The 22,227-nt window shown below is 39.5% G+C and overlaps 1 protein-coding gene across 30 annotated transcripts in view; it reads left to right on the top strand.

Annotated features, from left to right (window-relative positions):
* The window catches only part of TCF7L2 (transcription factor 7 like 2), a 202,617-nt gene extending 180,928 nt beyond the window's left edge, over positions 1–21,689 (top strand). For 2 of the 30 annotated variants that reach the window (XM_054034367.1, XM_054034365.1), the window contains exons 8-14: positions 2,980–3,105; positions 4,166–4,325; positions 5,113–5,220; positions 11,868–11,916; positions 12,471–12,521; positions 13,656–13,728; positions 19,497–21,689. In XM_054034367.1, coding sequence (XP_053890342.1) covers positions 2,980–3,105; positions 4,166–4,325; positions 5,113–5,220; positions 11,868–11,916; positions 12,471–12,521; positions 13,656–13,728; positions 19,497–19,932 — 1,003 coding nt within the window. In that variant the 3' untranslated portion in view covers positions 19,933–21,689. Of the gene's footprint in view, positions 1–2,964; positions 3,106–4,165; positions 4,326–5,112; positions 5,233–11,867; positions 11,917–12,470; positions 12,522–13,655; positions 13,729–14,318; positions 14,393–15,207; positions 15,237–19,496 lie in introns of those variants that run through there. The other 28 variants (XM_054034363.1, XM_054034360.1, XM_054034375.1 and 25 more) reach the window with 24 other exon arrangements.
* Positions 21,690–22,227: the final 538 nt, after the last annotated feature.

Raw genomic sequence — 22,227 nt, 5'->3', positions numbered from 1 at the left:
TAAATAACTTAACAGACTTGGGATATGACCCAAAGCTCATTGAAGTCAATGGGAGGGTTCTGTTGACCTTTTGGGTTTGAATTAGGTCCTTGAATCGTACTTTGAAAGCCAAAAACATAACTAAAAACTTGCAATACCAAGCCTCAGCTTAATCTCCTTTCCCTAATGCAGCTACACTTTGTATCTGCAGTTTATTAACTCAGAAGGAAGCCATTCTCACTATTAAACAATAAATAGAAGTTCCTGGCAAACACACAACCTCCCTTGGACAGATGCCACTACTAAAGTTTACCTATCAGCAAGTGATTATTCAGTGGTAGTTGCCTGTTGATAGAGGTTGCCACATCTTTGAAATGTAAAATATGATGGGCAAAATCCTGGCTCCACTGAAGTCACTGGAAGTTTTTGCCATTGACTGCAGTGGAGCCAGGATTTCTCCCAATATGTATATGTTGTATGTACATACACCTGCATACATGCATATAATTAATGCGTGCGTATATACACACACACACACAGTTAAAAGGGCTGGTTCCGAAATTTTGAAAACTTTTGAAATTTCTGTACCAAGTAAGAAAAGGTTACTTTTTAGGTAGGGTTTTTTTTGTTTTGTTTTTTTCATTTTTTGACCAGCTCCTATTAAACATTCTGCCCCCCCCCCCCCCCCAATTAAACCAATATTTTTTGTTGAAATTTTGTTTCAACTGAGATTTTCTGGCCAGATGTAATATATTGTGTACGTGGTATGTGTCATTTGTGTGTGTGTGTATATAGATAGATAGATAGATAGATAGATCTATCATAGTGAGTTCCCCCTATTGTTCTTTGATTATTTGTATCCTGTTAGAGCCTTCAGCCCCAAGATCGGGGCCAAAGTTCCAGACATTGCATAGACACACAGTGACAGACAGTCCCTTGCAATCTAGGTAGACCACACAGAGAAGAGATAGGAGGGGGGGAAATGACATAGAGAGATGAAGTGACTTACCCGTGGTCATACAGCAGCTGAGTTGTGGAAATGGAAAGAGAACCAAGGTCTCCTGACTCCCACACCAGTGTGCTGTCTACAGTGCTAACCTGTGCAGAGAGAAAGTTCCTTTCTCTGCTCAAACGTTCTGTTCCCCTGCTGCCATCCACCTGTCTTTTCCGGGGCGGAGAGGGAGAGACCTTTTGCCATGAGAGTGGTTGAACAGTCTCCTTGGAGACCCATGCGAATGAGGGCTCTTTGGTACCAACAGTAAAAGTCAAGAATAATAAGCACAGTCTATTCCCTGTCCTCCTTTTCCCCTACCATCAAGGCCAAACCACCTTCCTTTTCTCCACCTCTTTCTGCCTAAGGCCTGAATTCCTTCTCCAAAGCTTTGACCACCTTTGAATTCTCCTCCCCTGTCAGTCAGATCACTCTTCCCACCTCTGCCCTCAGACCCAAAACACCTCTTCTTCCTAATGATCCTGAGCTCCACAAGGTAGTAGAAAAAAGTCTGCAAAGCTGTACTGGAAGGTTATTTACCAAAGGGTTGCTCCATGTCCTTCCGTAAATGCAGTGTAAAGTATTTAGACAGTGTATTCTTAAAGAACATATTAATATAGGGTAGAATATAAACTAAAAAATATCATGAAATCCTGTTGTCACATCTCTGATCTTTGCACAGATTCATACTTAATATAGCAGTGAGTTGTATAGATTGCTGCAATATCAACATAGATATTTAGCAGGAAAAGTCATTGTATGCACACAGTAGAAGAAAAATCCTATTCTTAGCCTATATAGTATAGCTACAGATACAGCTGTACACATACCACATACATATGGAACTTTCACTGGGCCAAGATGCTCTCAGAACCCAGGCATTTACAAATAGCAAACATTGTTTAGAGAACACACAACTTTGTTTTCCAGCCCATTTTGGGGTTGGAGTTTTTGTAGAGTATAAAATTCCCCTTGGCCCAAAGGTCTAGGCCAGATTGCATCCTGTGAAATCCCATTGACTTCAGTGAGGTTGTCTGAGAGAAAGTTGTGGTCATGCTTTTTCTTATTTACTGTGAAACCTTTTTAGACCACTGAGTAATAATAAAGCTAAATACTCCTTTGAAAGCTTGTTCATTTGTTGCTGTTTTTAATAGAAATTATCTGTGAATATGCCTAAAACAGCTTTAGTGTGTATATTTTATGGCCCTGATGCTGCAGTTAGATTAAAAAAAAATGGACCACTTTTCCCTATGGATCCAGCTGTAGGATCGAGGCCTTTGTCTATGTATTTGACTATGTGAATTAAAATAGAAATAGTTTCTCTACATTTTTGTAATTTTAAAAAAATGTGAAGTATTTTTTTTGAGGTTTTATGTGTTTTTTACATGGGCTTAAGCCTTCCTATGTAAACCTAATGGTTCAAAATTCACTTCGTTCCCTGATCTTCCCACCCTCTGGTAAAGCAGTATATCACAGAGGTTAACCAGACACAAATAAATATATGATTTTGCTCCATCCCTAAAATGTGGCTAATGAGACATGTACAAGGATTGTCAAAAATGCATATAAATTGTGGCAGCATTAATATTTTATTTTGCTGTCAATATGCAACAAAAGATGTCGTCCTTAATTCTCAACCGGATTAGAACTATAAAAATTGGTTCACTAGTTGCCACTGGTAATTTTACAATAAAGTAATGGACTGCTGCTTTCCCTGCAAGTAGCTGAAATTCCACTTTTCTATCCAAGTTCGTCAGTTGAACTTGCCTTTTGTTAAAGACATTAAAAATCATAATGTCTCATGTCAGTAATGATAATGAAGGGGAAGATTGGTTTTAATGACATTAGAAGAATCATTATGTTTAATTTATCACTAATTAATGCTGCTGCTTTCATATGCTTTGTCTAGCTGTCATGTGCTTGTTATGTGCCTTTTTTTATGTGTGTACACATCCCTCCCCATTCATTCATTTTTATTCTGACGATTTACACAGCTTTCTCTCCTCTAGGTTTCCTCCACATATGGTCCCGCCACATCATAGTTTACATACGACTGGAATCCCTCATCCGGCCATAGTCACACCAACAGTCAAACAGGAATCTTCCCAGAGCGATGTTGGCTCACTCCACAGCTCGTAAGTTTTACATTCATAGTTTTATTTTTAGAACAATCTAATTGAAAGGGGGGATATCACATGCAGTTTTTAAAATTCGGGCTTTACTTTGCCGTGATTTTATTGTAAAATATATGTGAACAGGTTTGATTGGTTTTTCTAAACGTAATTGACCATAATTTTATTGGCCTTGTGTATCAAAATAATAATAATAATAATAATAACTTAATTCCTTTTAACACTCCTGAGAAGTAGGTGAGTAGCTATTAATATTGCATAGTTGGGAAAAATGGAGTATGTTAGTTAAGATGTCCAATAGTTATAGGGTCCAATAATTTTGTCTGCTTCTATTTTAAATGCCCAGCTTGAGATACATAAGTGCATCCAACTGAGCACCCAGAGATGAAGGTACCCAAAATTAGAGGCTACTTTTGAAGAAAAGAAAAAAAGGGGGGGAGGCATAAGTGACTTGCCAAAAGCCACAGAGGGAATTGGTGTTAGCTCTGGGATTAGAATTAAGGAGAATCTTGTTTTTCCTGCCTTGTACTCAAAACATGCCTGATACTCCCTACTCTGGACTGAGTATTTTTTCCCCATTTAATCATATAGGTGATATTTGGGGGCATGGGAGTGTGTTTTATTATTGTTTGCATTGTGTTAGTACCTAACAAACCCAGTCATGGACTGTGGTCCCATTTTGCTAGGCACAGTGGCCCAGATCCTCGAAGGTATTTAGTCTCCTAATTCCCATTGATTCCAGCGTGAGGATCTGGGCCTATTTTCCTTACTTCTGTTTTCTAAAGGGATAAAAATATATCTGGCTAGGTTACCTATACACCACGAGGGTTTCTTGTAAGACTGTGGAAATGGTTCTCATGTAGCAGCCAGCTGACTCTAAAGAACCCTGAAACCTTTAGTTTTCAGTGGCCAGTTGCAAAAGTTTCAATATAAAAAGAAGGTAGTTTTGCTGTAGAGCTGTGTTTAATAGGGTTTATGTATAGAGATTGGGGGCAATGAGTATGATGAACGTGCGAGAGTTCTCACTATGCGATTCTTTGTCTGTTTTGTCTTCATCATCCAGAAAACATCAGGACTCCAAAAAGGAAGAAGAGAAAAAGAAGCCACACATAAAGAAACCTCTTAATGCGTTCATGTTGTATATGAAGGAAATGAGAGCAAAAGTGGTAGCAGAGTGCACATTGAAAGAGAGTGCAGCCATCAATCAAATCCTTGGTCGAAGGGTAGGTAACTAATGTCACCAAAATGAGAGAGAGAAAACCATGTGCTGAAAGTCTTCAGAAAAAAAAAATCTATTGCAAAGATAGAGAGAGTATGTTGTCCTTAGCCCGGGTATGTTTTGCTAGATTATTTTGACAAGTGTATGTGGTTGAAACGTCTATTTCAACAGAAATCAAAATAAACCAAAATATCTTCCTGCTTGTATTTGTGTTTTGTTTTCATGAGCATATTTTGCTATGTGGCGCCACTTGTGGGACTGAAATAATAATGAGATCTATTCTTTTTCTGCTCTTTCCGTGGTCTACGGACTTGAAATCCCAGATTTCATGTTATTTTGGCCCTAGAAATGGCTCACTGTGGTTTTGGAGGATAATGGGGGAGGGGTGGCTGTGAAGAATATGAATACAAGGACTAGCACCCTCACAGACTGGGGAGAAAAAGGAATATGGGAATGAGTATGGGTATGGGTATAATGAGGAGGGGATGCTTTTCCAAAACCAGAGGTGGTTCAGATCTTGGTCCCGTTAACAAATGATTGTGGTTTTGGCCCATCTTCAGAAAAACAAAAGGACTGAATGAATATAAATGATGAATTCAGTCTCAGCTGGGTAAACCAGAGTCGTAAATAAAATATTAACTGGCTGTGTGCCAGATTATCTATTTTTATCTGGTGTTTTTATGAAAATGGAATATATATATATATATATACACACACAGAGAGAGTGTTATTGATGTACTGTATTTTAAAAAGTTGTGCCTTTGATTCTCTTTTCTCTTCCCCAACCTCAGTGGCACGCATTATCCAGAGAAGAACAAGCTAAATACTATGAGCTAGCGAGAAAGGAACGACAGCTCCATATGCAGCTTTACCCAGGCTGGTCCGCACGGGATAACTATGTAGGTGGCTATGTAGGTGGATATTTTTTTCAGTAGTAGAGTTTGTAGAAATGTATTGTTTTTCTTTAACCTGCTGAACTACGTCCACACACCCCGCACAAGCACTACTTTGAAAGGGCGTCTCAGGACCCCAATCCGGAAACAACAGCGGATGCTCCACCCGCATTGCCAAAACAATTGGGTACAATTGACAGCCCTCTGCTTGGAAGAGGCTCCCTCGCTGGGATAGCAAAGGACGTAAAAGGTTAGAATTGAGGCATGTGACTAGAGCTCTGTGAAGACATCTTGCAGGGTGTCTGCCTTCAGTATGCCAACCTCTGGAAGATGCTATTAGGCATGTGTTCATTAAAAAAAAATTCTCCCCACGATGCCTCCCCTTCGTCCCCACCAAAAATGAATCATTAGTGTCTTGTGCTTACCTGTGTGAGAGTATAGTGGAAAGTGGAAGAAAGACTTATCCTAGCTTCAGAGAAGGACTGGCAACGCGTGACGTGTTTGAAAGTCTTGCTCTCAAGTGGGGCTAACATAAATTATTCCACGCTCTACTGTTGTGTATTTCACATATGTTATGCCTTACTGTGGCCATGTTTTAATATGCTTCTATTGTTTGGTCTTTTTACACAAATATCTTGAGACTGCAATTTGCAACCAACTGGTGGGATGTATTCAGGTTGATTTTTATTTATTTTCCCACTTGAGAAAGTCTGTTCACAGCATATGCTACTGTTGTTAGCTGTCTGGTTCCCAACTTAGTCCCCAGTCCTGCAAACACTCGTACTATTGAGTGTAGTGCTCTCCTCCATGAGAATTAAGCACGATGTCTGGTGTAAGTGTTTACAGAATTGAGTCCATAAATTCTTAACAGATTGGTAGCTTTATAATCCTGGGGCTTGGTAGAAGCTTTAAAACCTCCGAACACAAGAATGTAGTAATGCCCCTTCTTCCTATATTTGGGAAGTATTAACAGGTTTAGAAATCCTTGCATGTAAATGTCAGAATCAAAACGATAATCATTACAGCAACGAGTTTTTGTTTAAAGAGATGTTACACAGGAATATGGTTACCAGATCTCTCTGTTTTAACATGGTTTTACCATCGTACAGAATGAGCATCATTACAACACCTATGATGTCGTTTCTAGTGATTTGATTAAATGGACTGAAATCTCTGATTACAATATATTTAACAGACCAGGCATGTCGATCACATGTTAATAATAATAAAATTTGACAGGTGTGCTGGTATTTTTGCAGGCGAATGTACTTTGAGTATCAAATAAATGGTAACCACATTTCTCTAGGTAGTTTGATGGATACAGAAGTGGTCTGTAGCAAGCACATCCCATATTTTTCTTTTGAACCATTCCTCCGCAGTTCGACTACTTTTTTCCTTTCCCAGTGAAAGGCTATCAGTAGCCTAGCATCTACGAGCAGATGAGAAATTAATTCCTCATTTTCTTTTGTGTGGCTATTTCCACTGGGAAGCCCCAGGAGGATTACCAAAGGCTCATTTGGTAATGCGCTTTGTGATAGTACAATCCCCGTTCTCCCTAATGATTGATATGTCCACCATATATGCATAAATCTCCTCTTTCAAACTTAAGGCCCAATCCTGCAAACACTTACTTACTATTGAGTGTCATGCTTTCCTCTACATCTGGTGGTAGTGTTTACAGGACTGAGCCCAAAAATTCTTGTATACAGTATAATTGTAGCCGTGTTAGTCCCTGGATATTAGAGAGACAAAGCCGGGGAGGTAATATCTTTTATTGAACCAACTTCTGTTGGTGAGAGAGACAAGCTTTTGAGACACACAGAGTTCTTTTTCAGATCTGTGTGTATAAAAGATAGTCCCTCCTCCCAAAATTTGTAGCTGTCACAACCACGTGGCTCGGAAGAAGCTTTAAAATCTCCTTACCCAATAATGTAGTTATGATTTTTGAAAACATCCAAGGCCATGATCCCAGAATATGACTCTGGTGGAGTCACATTGCCTTCAGTGGTGTATTTCCTTGCAGAACTCACTGAAGATTTGGGGGCCAAGCCTGTAAAACTGATGTCAATTGCATTTAGTAAACTTTTGTTTGCTTGTTTTTGCTGCTGTCTCCTTTGTGTCTAATCGGTTCCTAGGATAGCCAGAAACATTGCTCTGCCATGAGTCATTTAAACTGCACACTTTATGTATAGCTACATATACCTGTATGTGCAGGTGCACTCAGGTGTGTACAGAACAGGATAGACAGTTCACCGTCTGCAACACAGTATAAGGTAGCAGTTGTTGCTATAGAATGCCAAATATCTCTGTGCTGGAATAATGTTATATTACCATTTAAATAACTATATCTGCCATCTGTGGCATCAAAATCCTCTCATCTCCTCCCTCGCAATCGCCTTTATTCTCCAGCTCTTCCTCTCCTTTCTTCCTTATCTTTCCATGCTCCCTGGACATAAAACAATACTTGTGCATCCTCTTTAGAGGGGGAGGAGAGGAGAGGTGTTTTCTTAGGATCCAGAGGTAGTTCTTTGGTAAGGACTGGACTGAGACCATCAGACCATAGGGCTGAGTAGTTCTTGGTACTGTGCAGTCTGATTTCCTCTTGGGAGTTCAATAAGGAGTAGAGGTAGGACCTGCCGTATGCTTAAAAGAGGTTTCAAGGAACGTTCATTCTGCTTTAGTGACTGTCGCTGACAGATGGGCATGTACAGTGTCTTAAATGTTTAGGACCTTTACATTTGTCCTCAGCATGTGAGCACTGAGAAACCCTTTCTTCTCAAGCTAAAAAGGACAGGATGAGAAAGCTGATGCTTTCCCAGCGGCTTGATGCTGTGTCCCCCTCTGACCTTCAGGGGGAACCTTGCTTCAGTAGGAGAGCTCAATAGCCTTGCATCACACAGACACATCATCTACAGGGTTTGGGTTTTTTTCTCTCTCTCGCTCTCTCTCCTTCACTCCATTCAGAGTTCTTGGAGTTTTCCTCCCCCCTCAGGCTTTCTTTGGACAACAGGCCTTCCAGAGATCTAGAAGAGAGGCATGATGGGGGTGCTAAAGCTTGTTAAATTGTACCCCATCGTCAGCAATTTCACATCAAGCATTGAAGCTTAGATATACATAGCCTGTCTCTTCAGAGATGCAAGCAGCACATTCTAGCAACTGCAGATTTCAGCTTCCTCTTCAATTCAGGCGGATTTGGGGAATGCCTAGTCAGTGTCTCATCAGTGTCAGAAGGCACATTCAGTCTTCCACAAACTGATATGAGAAACCGTACCGCCTGTAGGCCTCAATAGAATCTATGGAGATACTTTACCTCAGGTACGTAGGATTCAGTGTTAGCAGGACTCCTTCGTTTCTTCGGCACCCGGAAAGGATGTGGGGGAAGTTTCTGCAGATCCTTGTCGGACAAAGCCTGTTTGTAAGTGGATTTTGAACCATCAAAGCTAGAGGTGCTGATCTAGAGTAACTTGGTAAATGGGGGCTCTTATGGGTAAACTTCCAACAAAGGGGTGGGATTTATCACAAAACTCTTGTGAGAAGTTGTGCGAATTTATGCTACCTTTAAAAGCGAGTTCCTATGCTACTCCTTTGCATGCTGACTGGGTCCAGCAATGTTACCTTTGCTATTAACAGGAGAATCAGTATAAGAAGGTCCATTAGGCAGGTGGACTTAGTTCTGGAGAGAGAAAGAGAACCCGCCAAAATAGACAGCAAGTGTTTTATATCCAGATCTAGATCTCTTGTATCCAGAGCACTTGCGTAGTGTAGGGATGGAAAAATCCTTGGATCTTGCCATCTCCATTTGATTAGAGTAATGAGGCAAAGAAGAGAAATGTGTCGACTGTGAGGCACCTTAAGAGCTGCCATCTTTGTGATTTAAATGTATTATCAAATATCTTCTCATTGTGCAGAAATTTGAAATTAAATGATTTTCCCTCTTCCTTTAAGAGACTGTGAAGGGACTCTGTTGGCATCTTTCTCCAGTGTTTATTAGGGTGGAACAGAGTTTCCCAAGCTCATGTTGATAAGGGACCAAAAATATCCTTGGCAAAAACATACTCATCAGCCATTTTTAATTATAGCTCTTTGATACCTGGCTTGAAGGCTTGGTACAGTTAGTATGAGGTCAGGTGGCTCAGAATTCACTCCTTCTTTTTAGTGTGTTTACCAGCAAAGAAGCTGCTGGAGCAGACTCATGTCTGTGTCCCGGCTGGCCCTTGTCTGATAGTGCTCTGATTTCTCAAATTGGAAAAAAACCCTTGAATTCTCTCTGAAACATACTGCAAAAATTAAATAAATCTCCTCTGGGGGCCTTTTCAGTCTGTTAACCTATCCAGATTCCTCTTGAGATAAGAATCGCAGATGTACAGGCCTGGGTTAGTAGTCTGATTTCAGTTACAATGTTGTAAATCTGGAGCTACTCCACTGAGGGTACGTCTACACTTACCTCCGGGTCCGGCGGCAGGCAATCAATGTTCTGGGATCGATTTTTCGCGTCTGGTCTATACGCGATAAATCGATCCTGGATCGATCCCGGAAGTGCTCGCCGTCGACGCCGGTACTCCAGCTCGGCGAGAGGAGTACGCAGCATCAACGGGGGAGCCTCCCTGCTGCGTCTGGACCCGCGGTAAGTTCGGACTAAGGTACTTCGAATTCAGCTACGTTATTAACGTAGCTGAATTTGCGTACCTTAGTCCGAAGTGGGGGGTTAGTGTGGACCAGGCCTGAGTGAAGTTACTCTGAATTTACATCCGTGTAAATGAAAGTTGAGTTTGAGCCCTGTTTTTGCATGTGATGTATTGCCTCCGGACTGCTTAGAAAGGTATCGCCTCTCTGTTCCCAAAGTCTTTAGGTGTAGTGACTGGAATGGCACCAGCAGTCCTCTGTTAAAGAGATGGCCCCTGCAGTTTTACCTAAACTATACCAAAGTATAGCCAACGATAGCAACCCCCCTCTGAAAATCACCTGAGATGTGACTCAGATAATTCCCCAATAGCAGTTACTTGGCCACAGAATTAAAAGCATATCCATTAAAACTGCCTGCCTACATAGCCTTCCTTCTATCAGCAAAAGGTTCTCCTGAACAAGACTGTACTTGTCACATCCAAGAGAGCAGGGTGGCAGTTTACTACCAGACCGGGCAAGGAAAGACAAGTTCGGAGGCCCTTTGCCAGGAGCCCTACAGGATTTTAAACTCCAGCTTCAAAAGAAAATTCACATTTTTGCTTCTTACAAGTAGAGCATAAACATCTTAGAGGAGATGCTGAGCAAAAGCCCAAAATTAACCACTTAGATGGGCACCAGACCAAGTTACTGAAGAGAAGCCGTCCCATGTCTAGGAGAACTTTCTGTCCTCCCCTTAGATGTAGCCAGGCCTTCAGAAGCACTGCAAGGTTCCTACTTTGAGAACATAAAGCTTGTTTCCTCTTGGCCACAAGAGACTTCTGGCCTTAGTGATTCCCTTGTGCCTTTTCACCAACTCCTCTTACTCCCACTTCTTCCAAAGGCAGAGATCACTGTGCTGCTTCTAGACAACTTTGCTGACCTAGAAATCATTGCTTGGGTATCCAGAGACCCATGAAAATGAAAGAATACTATTCCCCTTGCTCTAGCCTTGAGAATCTTCAAAGTCTTTGTATTGCTCTTCAAGCTGTATCACTCAGTGCTGAGGGATACATAGGGAAGGAAAAGTTACTTACTAGAGAAGAGATCCTTTTTTCTTCTTCTGGACCATAGTCAGCCTTTACAACCCTCCCCTTGTCAAAATAGTAATTAGGTTTCCACAAGAGTCACAGTAGCCTTGTGGTCATGGCCTGTCCCATGCTGTTTGAGGTGAGTATAAGAAGAGCAAAAAACCCCAACCACCACCGACCTCATCCTCTTGGATTTTGACAGCACACGGCAAGTTACTTATTGGAAAGTACTGTTTGGGAAAGGACCTACGGTTAGTAAAAGCCTACAGTTCCTTGGTTTTTCCATGGGGCAGAATCTGTAGAATGTCTTAGATAAAGCATGTGTTTGATTTTATTTTCCCCTCGACTACAGTTGCTGGGGTTTTCTGTCAATTCCTAAACCGGCACTCCTGCATGTTAGCTTTTCCATGTCAGTAAGGCTTCCTTGTCTATTTTAATAGTCACTTTTTGCAATAGAGGAGTGTGTCCAAGTCTGAGTGTTCTCTCTCTCCATTGTTCTCAACATGGACATGTGCTAGTGAGCACCTTGAGGATACCACTCTACAAGGTTTTGGCCCATACCAGGCATCGGGGATGTCTGGCAGAGGGAAGTGAGGTGTCAGATTTATTAACTCGTGCTGACATAATAAGTTGCCCCTTCTAGCCCTCATTCCCTCGCTCGGCCACTTACAGTGCTTTGTGGACGCTGCCTTCACACTTCAGGCTCTGGTGAAGCTGCTTTACAACTAGAATAAAGGGCTAAGAACAAGGTAAGCAGGCAGACCTGGACACTTGGCTCTGTCACTTCCCTAGCTTCCCTGAGATGAGCAAGAGCCACAAGTGCGCTCCTTCGCTCGGTCTGCCGTGCAGTGATTCATAGCCCTGTTGGGTGAGCTTTCAGGACAGTCCTCCCTCGTGTCGCTCTGCCTTGTCTTACGAAAAGGGTTCTTACAAATCCTTTCTATTTGTGTATGTTGCATGCAGGGAAAGAAGAAGAAGAGGAAAAGGGACAAGCAGCCAGGAGAGACCAATGGTAAGTAAAATAAGTCAATATACCTTGCTTAGTGGAACAGTGGAGTATCCAACCTTCTGTTCCTAGGTTTTGGGGAGGGGGGAGGAATGGGCTTCTCCTGGCCTCTTTGGCATCTAATCCCTATTGTAGTCAGCCTTTTATTTTTGTTTAATGCATTTTAATTAATTGCCTATTACTGCCCTTCTAAAACTAGTAACCAAATCACTGCATGTAAAGCATTTTGTGAAATTAGTTGACTTTGTTCTTAATAATTACAAAGCCATTAACTTCAGAAGCAGAGTTGTAATGCCTATGCCATTGTTATAAAATTGTGCGCTTATTTTGTGCGTGTGTGTGCGTGTGCGTGCGCGTATGTGTTTGGTATTAATTTGGGCTGTACCTGTGTGTTCTGATGCATGCCTTACAGTGGTAAATCGCGCCCATTTTAAATTAAGGAGGTTTGCCATTCTCTGTAGGCAATTAGAAATACTGCATAGGCAATCTCATAGACAATTTTGCAGAAGCCCTGATTAAATTTTTTTGAAGCCTTTGTATAATTTGTTCTTTTTTTTCAGAACACAGCGAATGTTTCCTAAATCCTTGCCTTTCACTTCCTCCGATTACAGGTGCTAATGTCATTTTGAGTCATTTTGAATAGTTTATAAACTGCTTTTTAATTTTTTTCCTGCCATTATAGATTTTAACATTAAACACTTATGACATTAAATGGGGAAAAAAAATCCACACGTTTTTACAGTATATATCTATATAATATGTTTGGTAGTATTTTTTTAATTTTGTTTTTGTTCTTTTATTTTTTTTGTTACATTGCTATTCAATAATAATACAGTAAAAAATAACTCAGAGTTGTACTAACTGTGCAAATTGAATATGCAGTATTTCTTTAAAGAGACTGATAAAGAATAGAAGGAAATCAGTAATGAACCTCCTTAATCTAATGGCATTTTTCACGGCTCCCACTAAGTCTTCTCACATCAGCATGCCTACGCAGTATGTTTTTTTTTTTATTTTTGTTTTTTTAATTTCGTTTGTTTTTGGTTTGTTTGGTTATTTATTTATTTTGCCTTTCTGTTCAAGACTATCCATCACAATTCACTAGCTTGACTAACTCGGCGCATTTCCCCACGCTTTACATTTATTTTCTGGCTGATGCTAACATGCCCATTCTGCAGTCTGCTTCTTCTTATCCATTCTTTTTTTTTTTTTCTTCTTTTCTTTTTTTTTTTGGAAAAAATTATTAAAAAAACTAAAATTAAAAAAATGAATGTTATTCTAAAAGCTGCATTATCCCAATAGATCCATTTTTTCCTTTTCTCTTTTTTTTGTGTGTTTGTCTGAGTTGAAGAAAAAAGCATGTTCAAGAGCTAACCTCCATACTTAGCTTCTTTTTTCTTCCTTCCCCTGTCCCCCCAAAAAGAGAAGAAAATATGCCAAAAAACATCATTTTAAACAAACCGCAGTCACTTCCCTCTGTTGTTTAAATGAGAAGAGACAGTCCTTTACAAAGGGATACTGCAGCTTTAATTGCAACAGCTAATTTCAAGAGTTGAATAAGAATGTGATTATCACGATTTTTTTAACTTTTAAATCGAACGTCGATATTTTGCGATTAATAATGAGGTCATTGATTTTTATTCCCTTTTTTATTTTTATTTTTTTTTTATTTTTCTCTTTCTCTTTTTTTTCCCCTTTTCTCTCTCTCTCCTTTTTCTGCTCGCTTCTTTCTTGAACTCATTCAGACCTGAGCGCTCCTAAGAAATGCCGAGCGCGCTTTGGCCTTGATCAACAGAATAACTGGTGCGGCCCCTGCAGGTGTGTATAGTTTTCCCAGACTCGCTATGGCTGGTTTGCAGCTGGTTTATTTGGTACTTTCCCCCTTTTTTCCTGCCTTGTTGCTTTGTAGCTCTGTGTTGTGATCTAGAAGACACAAGGGAGTGGGACGCTGCCGTGAATTATCGTCTCTCTGAAAGGGTTTTGCCTTTTTTTTTCCCTCCCTCTTTCCTTGCTGCTGCTAACCAAAAACCCACTGTAAAACAGCATCAGCCTCAGCGTATCTGATCCGTGACTGCAAACACAATCCCGCCCTCCCAACCTTCTCTCAAGGAATGTTGCATACTCTGAACATATCCAAGGCCCTTTGATAATGCAAACATTGAACGTGTTACAGACAGTGGGCTAAGTGAAGCAAATGCACAACAGTGTAACCATTTTAGGGTTTTTTTGTTTGTTTGCTTTGGCTCGTTGTGGAAGCCCTCTTTCTTTCATACCCTTGGTATGAGGGGAGATTACCAAATAAAACTGCCATGATTAAAGAGAAACGTAGCTGTAGCTAAGATTTCACGTCCAAATGAGCTCTATCCACCATTGTGTTTGTATTTTTTGTGTTTACCTTATGCTAACAGATGCAAATACTCCAAAGAAGTGTCGGGCATTGTTCGGGCTTGACCGACAGAGTTTATGGTGCAAACCATGCAGGTATACTACCCAATTAGGCCTTTGGGGAAATAAAAGCATTCTGTCCTCTCAGTGCATTTGTGTGATTTATTTTTTTTAACCTTTTCCCCATCCCTCCCACCTTTTCTCTCCCACAGCATCAAATGCTAATAATCTTTGATTCTCAAAATTTAATTGCTAAATTCTCTTGCTAATTTAATACCATTTCTTCTCTTTCTTTACCAATAACCTTTCCCTGGTGGTAGAACTGGGAACAAGCAAACCCTGAGGTACATAAAACTGGCACTGTCCAGACGGTCAGCAAAATGAATGCTTAGGTGGACATTTACACTGCATTTGTATGTGTGTGTGTCCACTGTCTCCAAAGGGTTAAAAGATTCTGTGATCTGCAGCACTGATGTTTTCATCACAATTATATATAAATACAAGCCAGTGTTTACAGCTTATATTGTACTCATGCTGTTAGCCTATTTGCAAAATTTAAAAATGTATATATCGATCCTGAAAATATTTCTGTAACGTATCTATATTTTCTAACACCATTTTTCTGAAATTCTTGAAAGTGTAACCCAGCAAAGTGAGCTGTAAACACATGAGCTCTAGAGAAAACTAATTGCAGCTTTGGTAGGACAGTTTTCAGGAAGTAAAAGGCACCTAGCAACCCAAATTTCGACAGTCCATGTTCTACTGCAGGGTTATACCAAATCTGTAGTTCCATGGATAACTCAGAAGGTACTTGTTTCTTGGTGGAGGGATACCAACTACTTCTATTTCTCAATTCCCTTTCCGTAATGACCGCGTTTGGTTAAATTTGTTGTTTCTTTGTTCTGATACAAGCAGTCTTTGAATATGGAATATTATGATGGTAGGTATTTCAACCAAAACCACACTCTGTATGTAGTGCTACCTCTCTCACCTTTCCCGCTTATTCATGCCCTTGCCATGTGCTTCATCTCATTTAGAAGATAGACTAGATGTTCATATATTATGTGCATGCACACACTCCTTTTGTTTTCCTCGATGCCAAGCACAAACATGGATTGACAATGTACTGTGTGTCTAACCATTAAGCTAAGCGAAGGCTCATAAAATGTCTTTAAAAGATTACATTCTTCCCCATTTGGTGAATTATAAGTTCCATTAGAAGCATGCTCAGTACTGTGAGTTGTGTGTGAAGTGCAAAGACAATCATGTTAAATGTCAATGTCAATACATACGTTCAATACCTTTTGAAAATAGCAATTTAAAATGCTTTAAAAAGGGGGAGGGAATCCAATCTAGAGGCGTTGGATAACCACTTACACTGTGAAGAAGTAGAAGACTTGAATCTGATGTAGCTAAAGACACTTATAATGTGTTTAATTAAACTTCTACCGTGATTAATTTAGTATCCAGTGTCAATAGATACTTATGTAGTCTATAGATAATGTATTTGATATGTGTCAAACTTTGTATGCTGAGTGATTATAAGAACTAGCTCTACATCATGTTTGTGTCATTTATCATTCTCTGTCCACTTATGTCAACATCATACTATTAAAGCTACATTTTATCATTAAAGGGGCTTTTCATTTGAGCTATAGGATTGTCAGTTTGGCAGTACATTAGTTGTGTATGATGAGAAATAAGCCCTTTCTTGTCTTAGTTTTTTGCCTTAGATTATTTCAGTTTTATTCAAAAATATTTGCTGCAGGTCAACCTTTATTATAAGCATTGACTGGGACACATCTTTTAATGACATAGCTCATAGCTTTATGTTTATTGACTCTCTTTTATTTTGCATGTATTGTGGCATTTTCTCATTAGGCAGAATATAGGTCACTGCATTTCTTGTTCTGGTGCTAACCATTGTAGCTTCTTGTTTATAGAGTGTTAGTTTTCTGTAGTGGATCTTTGAGCGAGAGGCTATAAGATACGCAGTTTGATAATGGGGCAGAAACTGAGATATCTTTAGTCATATTAGGTGGAACTCAGCAAACCCTTGTCATTATCCATGGCAATCCATCCTTTCATTTCTGGTAACAGCAATGTTATTAGTTTTCAAGATGCTGTTTTAGGGCCAATTTCACTTCAGGTATAAAAGAGCACGCTATGTTGACTCCCAATAACAATATTTATATAGCTCTTAACATTTTCAAAACATTGCATGTACTCTATTCCTCACAATATACTCGTGAGATGGTAAATAGTGATATTATCCCCAATTTATAGACCGGGAAACAAAGGAAACTCCACGAGTTTGCATCAGAGAAGGGATTAGAACTCAAGACCAAGCTCCGTGTTCTTTCCCTCAAGCCACAATTACTCCCTTGAGTAAAGTTGTGCCCATTTACATCTGTGGTGAATTTGGCACTTTATCTTTTGTTTGTAATTAGTTATTGGTGTTATGTGCTGCACAAATATACACAAAAAATACACGGTTGTGGCCCAAAGAGCCAGTTCAACATGGAAAAACTAATTGAAGCCACACATAATATACCAGGGGAAGCTGACCTTAGAGCAAGGTCTCCCTTTAAACAGGAAGAGTTTTGTAAATGGGTTTGTAGACTAGCAGCTTTCACTTTAATAGTAAGAATTGAACATTTAATAGAAGTAGGGAGAAACATAATGCTTAAAATACTGAAAATGAAAGGCATTTGGTTTAATTATTCTGGGGCAGAATTTGACTTTAGAAAGGGTATTAACATCTAAGCCAAGAAGACCTTTCACATCTGTGGTGCCCTGACCACATTCTGCTTTGCCATGAGATGCTCTGGCTCTTACTCTCAACCATAGGCCAAAAAGTCAAGCTAGTATTAAAAAAAAGCCCAGAGTTGATCAGACAGAATATGAGAGTATTGGACCCAAGTCAGCAATGGTTTGATAATAAGCAACGCCAGCACCTCATAAGAGCTGATATGAGTAAGGCGAGCAGAATTTGAATCCTCCAAAATGTGGCATCATGCCCAATGTCCAGCTGCGGTACAAAAAAGCCTGGGTTTGAATTGTGGATACGATAGCATTGTACAATTTCAATTTAGAAACCGAGTAATGTGGAACTAGGTGGGGTATTTTGCAGGGGGGAGGGGGAAGGGAAATGTCAGAACTAATCCATACCAGTTAATGCAGTTACTCTTAACACCACAGGTTTCCAATGTTATTTGATAGAGGAATTTAGCATGGTTCTGTTTTGAGCCCACCAAATTGCTCTTTCCATCTTTTAACTTTGCCCTAATAAAGCATGGTTTGCTGCCTGACATCTTCACTTTTTCTTTCTTCTCTTGTTCTTTTTCTCTCTCTCTTCCCGCCTCCCCCCCCCCTTTTTATGTGTGTGGGTGTGTGTCTTTCTTTTACATTTTTAAGTGCATGAATGTCTTTTTTAGCATGTATTGATCTGCAGGCTAACGTGGTTAAAACTCTCATAGCCCTAACCATTTACCTTTCTGTGTGGAACTTTGAGCAGAACCTCAGTCTGTTGTCTGTCTGACTCTGTCATAGAAATCTGCCAACCCCCTCTTTGAAGCAGATGTGAGGTGGGGTACAGTACCAGACGCTGTCTTTTTCCATGACCCAGAAGATCAGATACAGCTCTTAGTAAAAAAAAGATTAGCACCAAAGAGAAATCAGGGGAGATAGCTTATTTTTCCCACCTGGATTGACACAACAAAATACTCATTGGGCCAGATCCACTGTTGATACAAGAGAGTGCAAATCCATTTACTTGAATGGACTTGCTTAGATCTGGGGGAGAATTTACCCACTGACATTGAGATTCCATGCATGATAAGTTGGGAAACAAACCCTTAGTTCTGTTCACCTCCTTTTGCCATTCATTGCCGAGTCGCTTAACTGTTCTGGCGTATCCAGTGGAATTAGTTTGAAATGCAGTCTTTCATTTCTTTTCTTTTTTGTAAAGCTCAGCTGACTTTATCTGAGAGTTTGATGAACTTGGTGTGATACCGGTTTTAGCACTTTCTGTAGAAAAACTCTGTTTGTTTGTGTGGCTTGACTTTCAGAGTCACTTTGGCCACTAAATTTCGGTCTGTAGAGATGCTTTAGTGGTGTGCCTAATCCTTTTTTGTCCTGTGTATATCTGGCAAGAGAAGCATTCTGAAACTGTCCTCTTTTGTTTGTGGCTCCAAAATGGGTGGTGGGTGGTGGGGGGGGGGAGAAAAAAGGAGAAATTATTTTTGTTGGCTTGGTGGTTTTTTTCGGTCAGCATTTCTTGTGAGACTCCCATAATTCCTGGTGTGAACTGAGTTCTATGTTGCTCCTCATCTTTTTACCTGTTGTTGTGCTGTTCACTTACTGAGATTGAATCCTGCTTTGAATTTACATGAATGGCCTCTCAAAGGAATATTCCCCAAAAAACATAAAAACAACCCAGAATATCTACTCCTTCCCGGCAAAACAAACAAAACAAAAAAATAATTTTAAGCCACAACCTGCAGGCCATACAACCAGTTATTCTTGTTATTTTGAATCATTTTCTGTTTATCTTGTTCTTCTTCTGTTGGTTTTTTTTTTATTATTATTGTTTTGTTTTTATTTCCCTTCCTTTTGTTCTTCCTATTACATTTCCTTTCTGTCTGACTCTGGATTTGGTGTGGTTTTTAACAGAAACAAACGCATGAGCGGTAGTCCGCAGCTACTGCTGCCTCGGAAAGGTGGTGTATCTCAAAGCCTTTAAATCAGTCGCTTAAAAGCAGCCTTCGGGTGCATGGCGCTACATACAGTCAGCTTTTTAAAGTTTGATACAGGCCTACGTGGATAAATTATTAGCTCTCTAAAGTTTTTAGTTGATCAGGATTAAATTTTTGTAGAGAGAATTGACCTTTTTAGGAAAACAAGTTTATAGAGTAGTATATTGGGCTAGAAGAACTTGAATCTGAACCTTGTTAATAAATAGCCTGAACAGGAGAACAAAGAGAGAATCTGTATCATCTCCAAGTCTGGTAGCAGAAAGTCCAATTCCTTAGAGGATTTCGTAGCTTATACACACCCAGCAACACTTTAAGCACCGTGCAGGCTCTGGGTGAAACCTGTTCAGAGCTTAGGGTAGTTTATTGATGGCTCATTGCTTTAGATACCTTTCTCCATTAGCGTCTTTGCCCTTTATTCACAGATAACTCTCTCCCTGTTTCTAGGAGAAAAAAAAAGTGCGTTCGCTACATACAAGGTGAAGGCAGCTGCATCAGCCCACCCTCTTCAGATGGAAGCTTACTAGACTCTCCTCCTTCTTCTCCCAACATGCTAGCCTCCCCCACAAGAGACTCAAAACCACAGACTGAACAAACACAACCTCTCTCGCTCACATTGAAACCCGACCCGCTGGCACACCTCTCCATGATGCCGCCACCGTCCTCCTTAGTCCTGACCGAAAGCTCCGCTAGCAAGCCCAGCGCCCTGTCTGCTACTAATGGTCAGAATGGGCCATTGGATCATCCGCCTGCCACTTTACAGCCGTCAGCAGCACCATCCTCATCGTTAGCACAACCTTCGACATCCTCCTTGCATTCCCGTAATTCTTTGGCTGGGACGCAGCCCCAGCCGCTGTCACTTGTAACCAAGTCTTTAGAATAGCTTTAGCCTCTTTAGCCCTTGCTTTTTTAAAAATTGTGTTGGGGTTTTTTTGTTTTTGTTTTGTTTTATTTTTTAATTTGTGCCATATGGCTACATTAGTTGATGTTTATCGAGTTCATTGGTCAATATTTGACCCATTGTTATTTCAATTTCTCCTTTTAAATATGTAGATGAGAAAAAGCCTCATGATTCTGCCAAAATTTTTATCAACAGCTGTTTAAAGTCTTTGTAGCGTTTAAAAAAATATATATATATACATAACTGTTATGTAGTTCCGATAGCTTAGTTTTAAAGACTGATTTTAAAAATTAAAAAAAGAAAAAAAGAAGCAATTTTGAAACAGCCCTTGCAGAAGGTGTTGGTTCTTTATTATTTGTATTAAATACGAGCTTGCGAACCAATCATTTTACATCTGGTTTTTAAACCTTTAAGGGCACAACGAATGCAGTGCCGCTACTTTTTGTTTTCTTCCTCGTGTGAAACAACTTTTATTGTGATGTTACTTGTTATTGTTTAAATGTACAGAAACAAAAGGGTTAAAATGTGTTAAAAAACCTTGTTCCATGGTGTTGTTCTTTTTGGGGGAGGGAATGCTACTCAACAATTAAAAGTATCACAACGCTATTGGACCAGTAGTATTTATTGCTTTAGAGATTGCTTGTTGTATCTGTATGTTGTCCATTTTTAAATATGTTTTTTCCCTTTTTTTTCCCCTTGAAACATTGTATAAAGTTTTTTTCCTTAGTGTAAGCATCTTATATATAACAACTCATTTGTACAAGGTTTTTAAGTTTATATATAAATGTGTATATATATATTTTTTCGGAGGTGGGGGGTTTTGTTTTGATTTTTTTTCCTGTATGACACACAGTTGCCACCAAATGGACATTTGCAGATGCATTTTAAAGGATCAATAGTGTAAAAATAAATAAATGAAAAACAAAAATCGCTTTAAAAGCCATTACACATACAAAAAGACTTGAAAAATTAGCAAGGGACTTTTTAGCAACGCTGTTTGAAAAATAGCAACGTCCAAGTGTCTCTCATTCAGAACTGCAATTGAATCCCCTGCGACATTAGAACTGTAGACCGTGTGCAAAACTTTTATGTGCCAAAATTCTCAGTGACTTAACTTTCTCCCAACGACTTTATTTTTTTTAAATGCTGTAATTTTTTTGTTCATCATGTTTTGCTGTGATGTTACATAGGTAGATATGTATGTAGTTTTAATGTCACCTATAACAGACGTGTTTGGTAGCAGATTGTCCGGAAAGCATTTAAAACGAAGAGGTATAAACCCTTAAGGGCCAAATTCTGTATATTAGATTACTCATAAAAGGAAAATCAGACTGCCACTTTTATGTACACTTACTACATACAGGTAGGTAGCAAACTTAAAACAAACAAAAAAAACCTAGGCATGTTGATGTTGCAAAAAAAAAAAAAAAAAAAACCGCTGTATAAAGCTGAAAAATTGTTCATCTGTTCATTCAGTGCCATTGTAGTTGACATGAAGCGATTGTAAAACTGTCTCAGATTTTTCTCTGGTTTATTAAGATGCTAACTATAACATTTTTTGTGAATACTTTGAATGTTTCCTAACAGTTGTGATGTTACTGTTCCGTTTTATGCTCTTATTCCGATTTTCATTTTTAATGGTTTGGAAGCCATTTTTGTAATGAATAAATGTTCATGCTGTACAGTATCTGTAGCATGCAGTTCTGGATTAATAAAAGCAACTTAGTATGTGCACAGAACGACTTGTCAACTCATTTATGTGTTGATTGCATTTTATTGTGGTCAAGCAGGTTTAAAACGTGGACTCACTTTGCATGCGTCTGAGAAGAAGAGCTGGATGAAATGATTTCAAATTTTCAACAAATAAATGACAAAAAAATTCTGGTGTTCATGAACTTTTTGCCGATTTTCGGCCTACTCCACTCATGGGAAATATTTTCGATTTGTATAATGCCATTGTAGCTAAGTTCCTGTAATTGTTCATTTCGGTGGAGAAAGCCTTTGCCTTGCTCAGCAGACTGGTGTGTGTGGAGGGGGTGTGTTTGTGTGAAACAGCAGTGAAATCACTTTTATGTTAAGCAATTAGCTCATTGCTGGCATTATACAATGAATAAATAATAACATGAACTGAAAATAATGTTATTCTCCCATTTGATTCTGACAGTTGAAGGGAAAGATAGGTCTGATTGGTGATACTTTAAAAGCAAACTCCATATGCTCAACCCAGCAATCTAGTGATTCATCAGGTCAGTTTCACATCATAGGGGATGAAATTCC

This window comes from Malaclemys terrapin, chromosome 7 (assembly GCF_027887155.1).
Source record: "Malaclemys terrapin pileata isolate rMalTer1 chromosome 7, rMalTer1.hap1, whole genome shotgun sequence".
NCBI classification, from domain to species: domain Eukaryota; kingdom Metazoa; phylum Chordata; order Testudines; family Emydidae; genus Malaclemys; species Malaclemys terrapin.
Note: the sequence above shows the minus strand (reverse complement) of the source record. Positions and strands in the feature narration are given on the sequence as shown.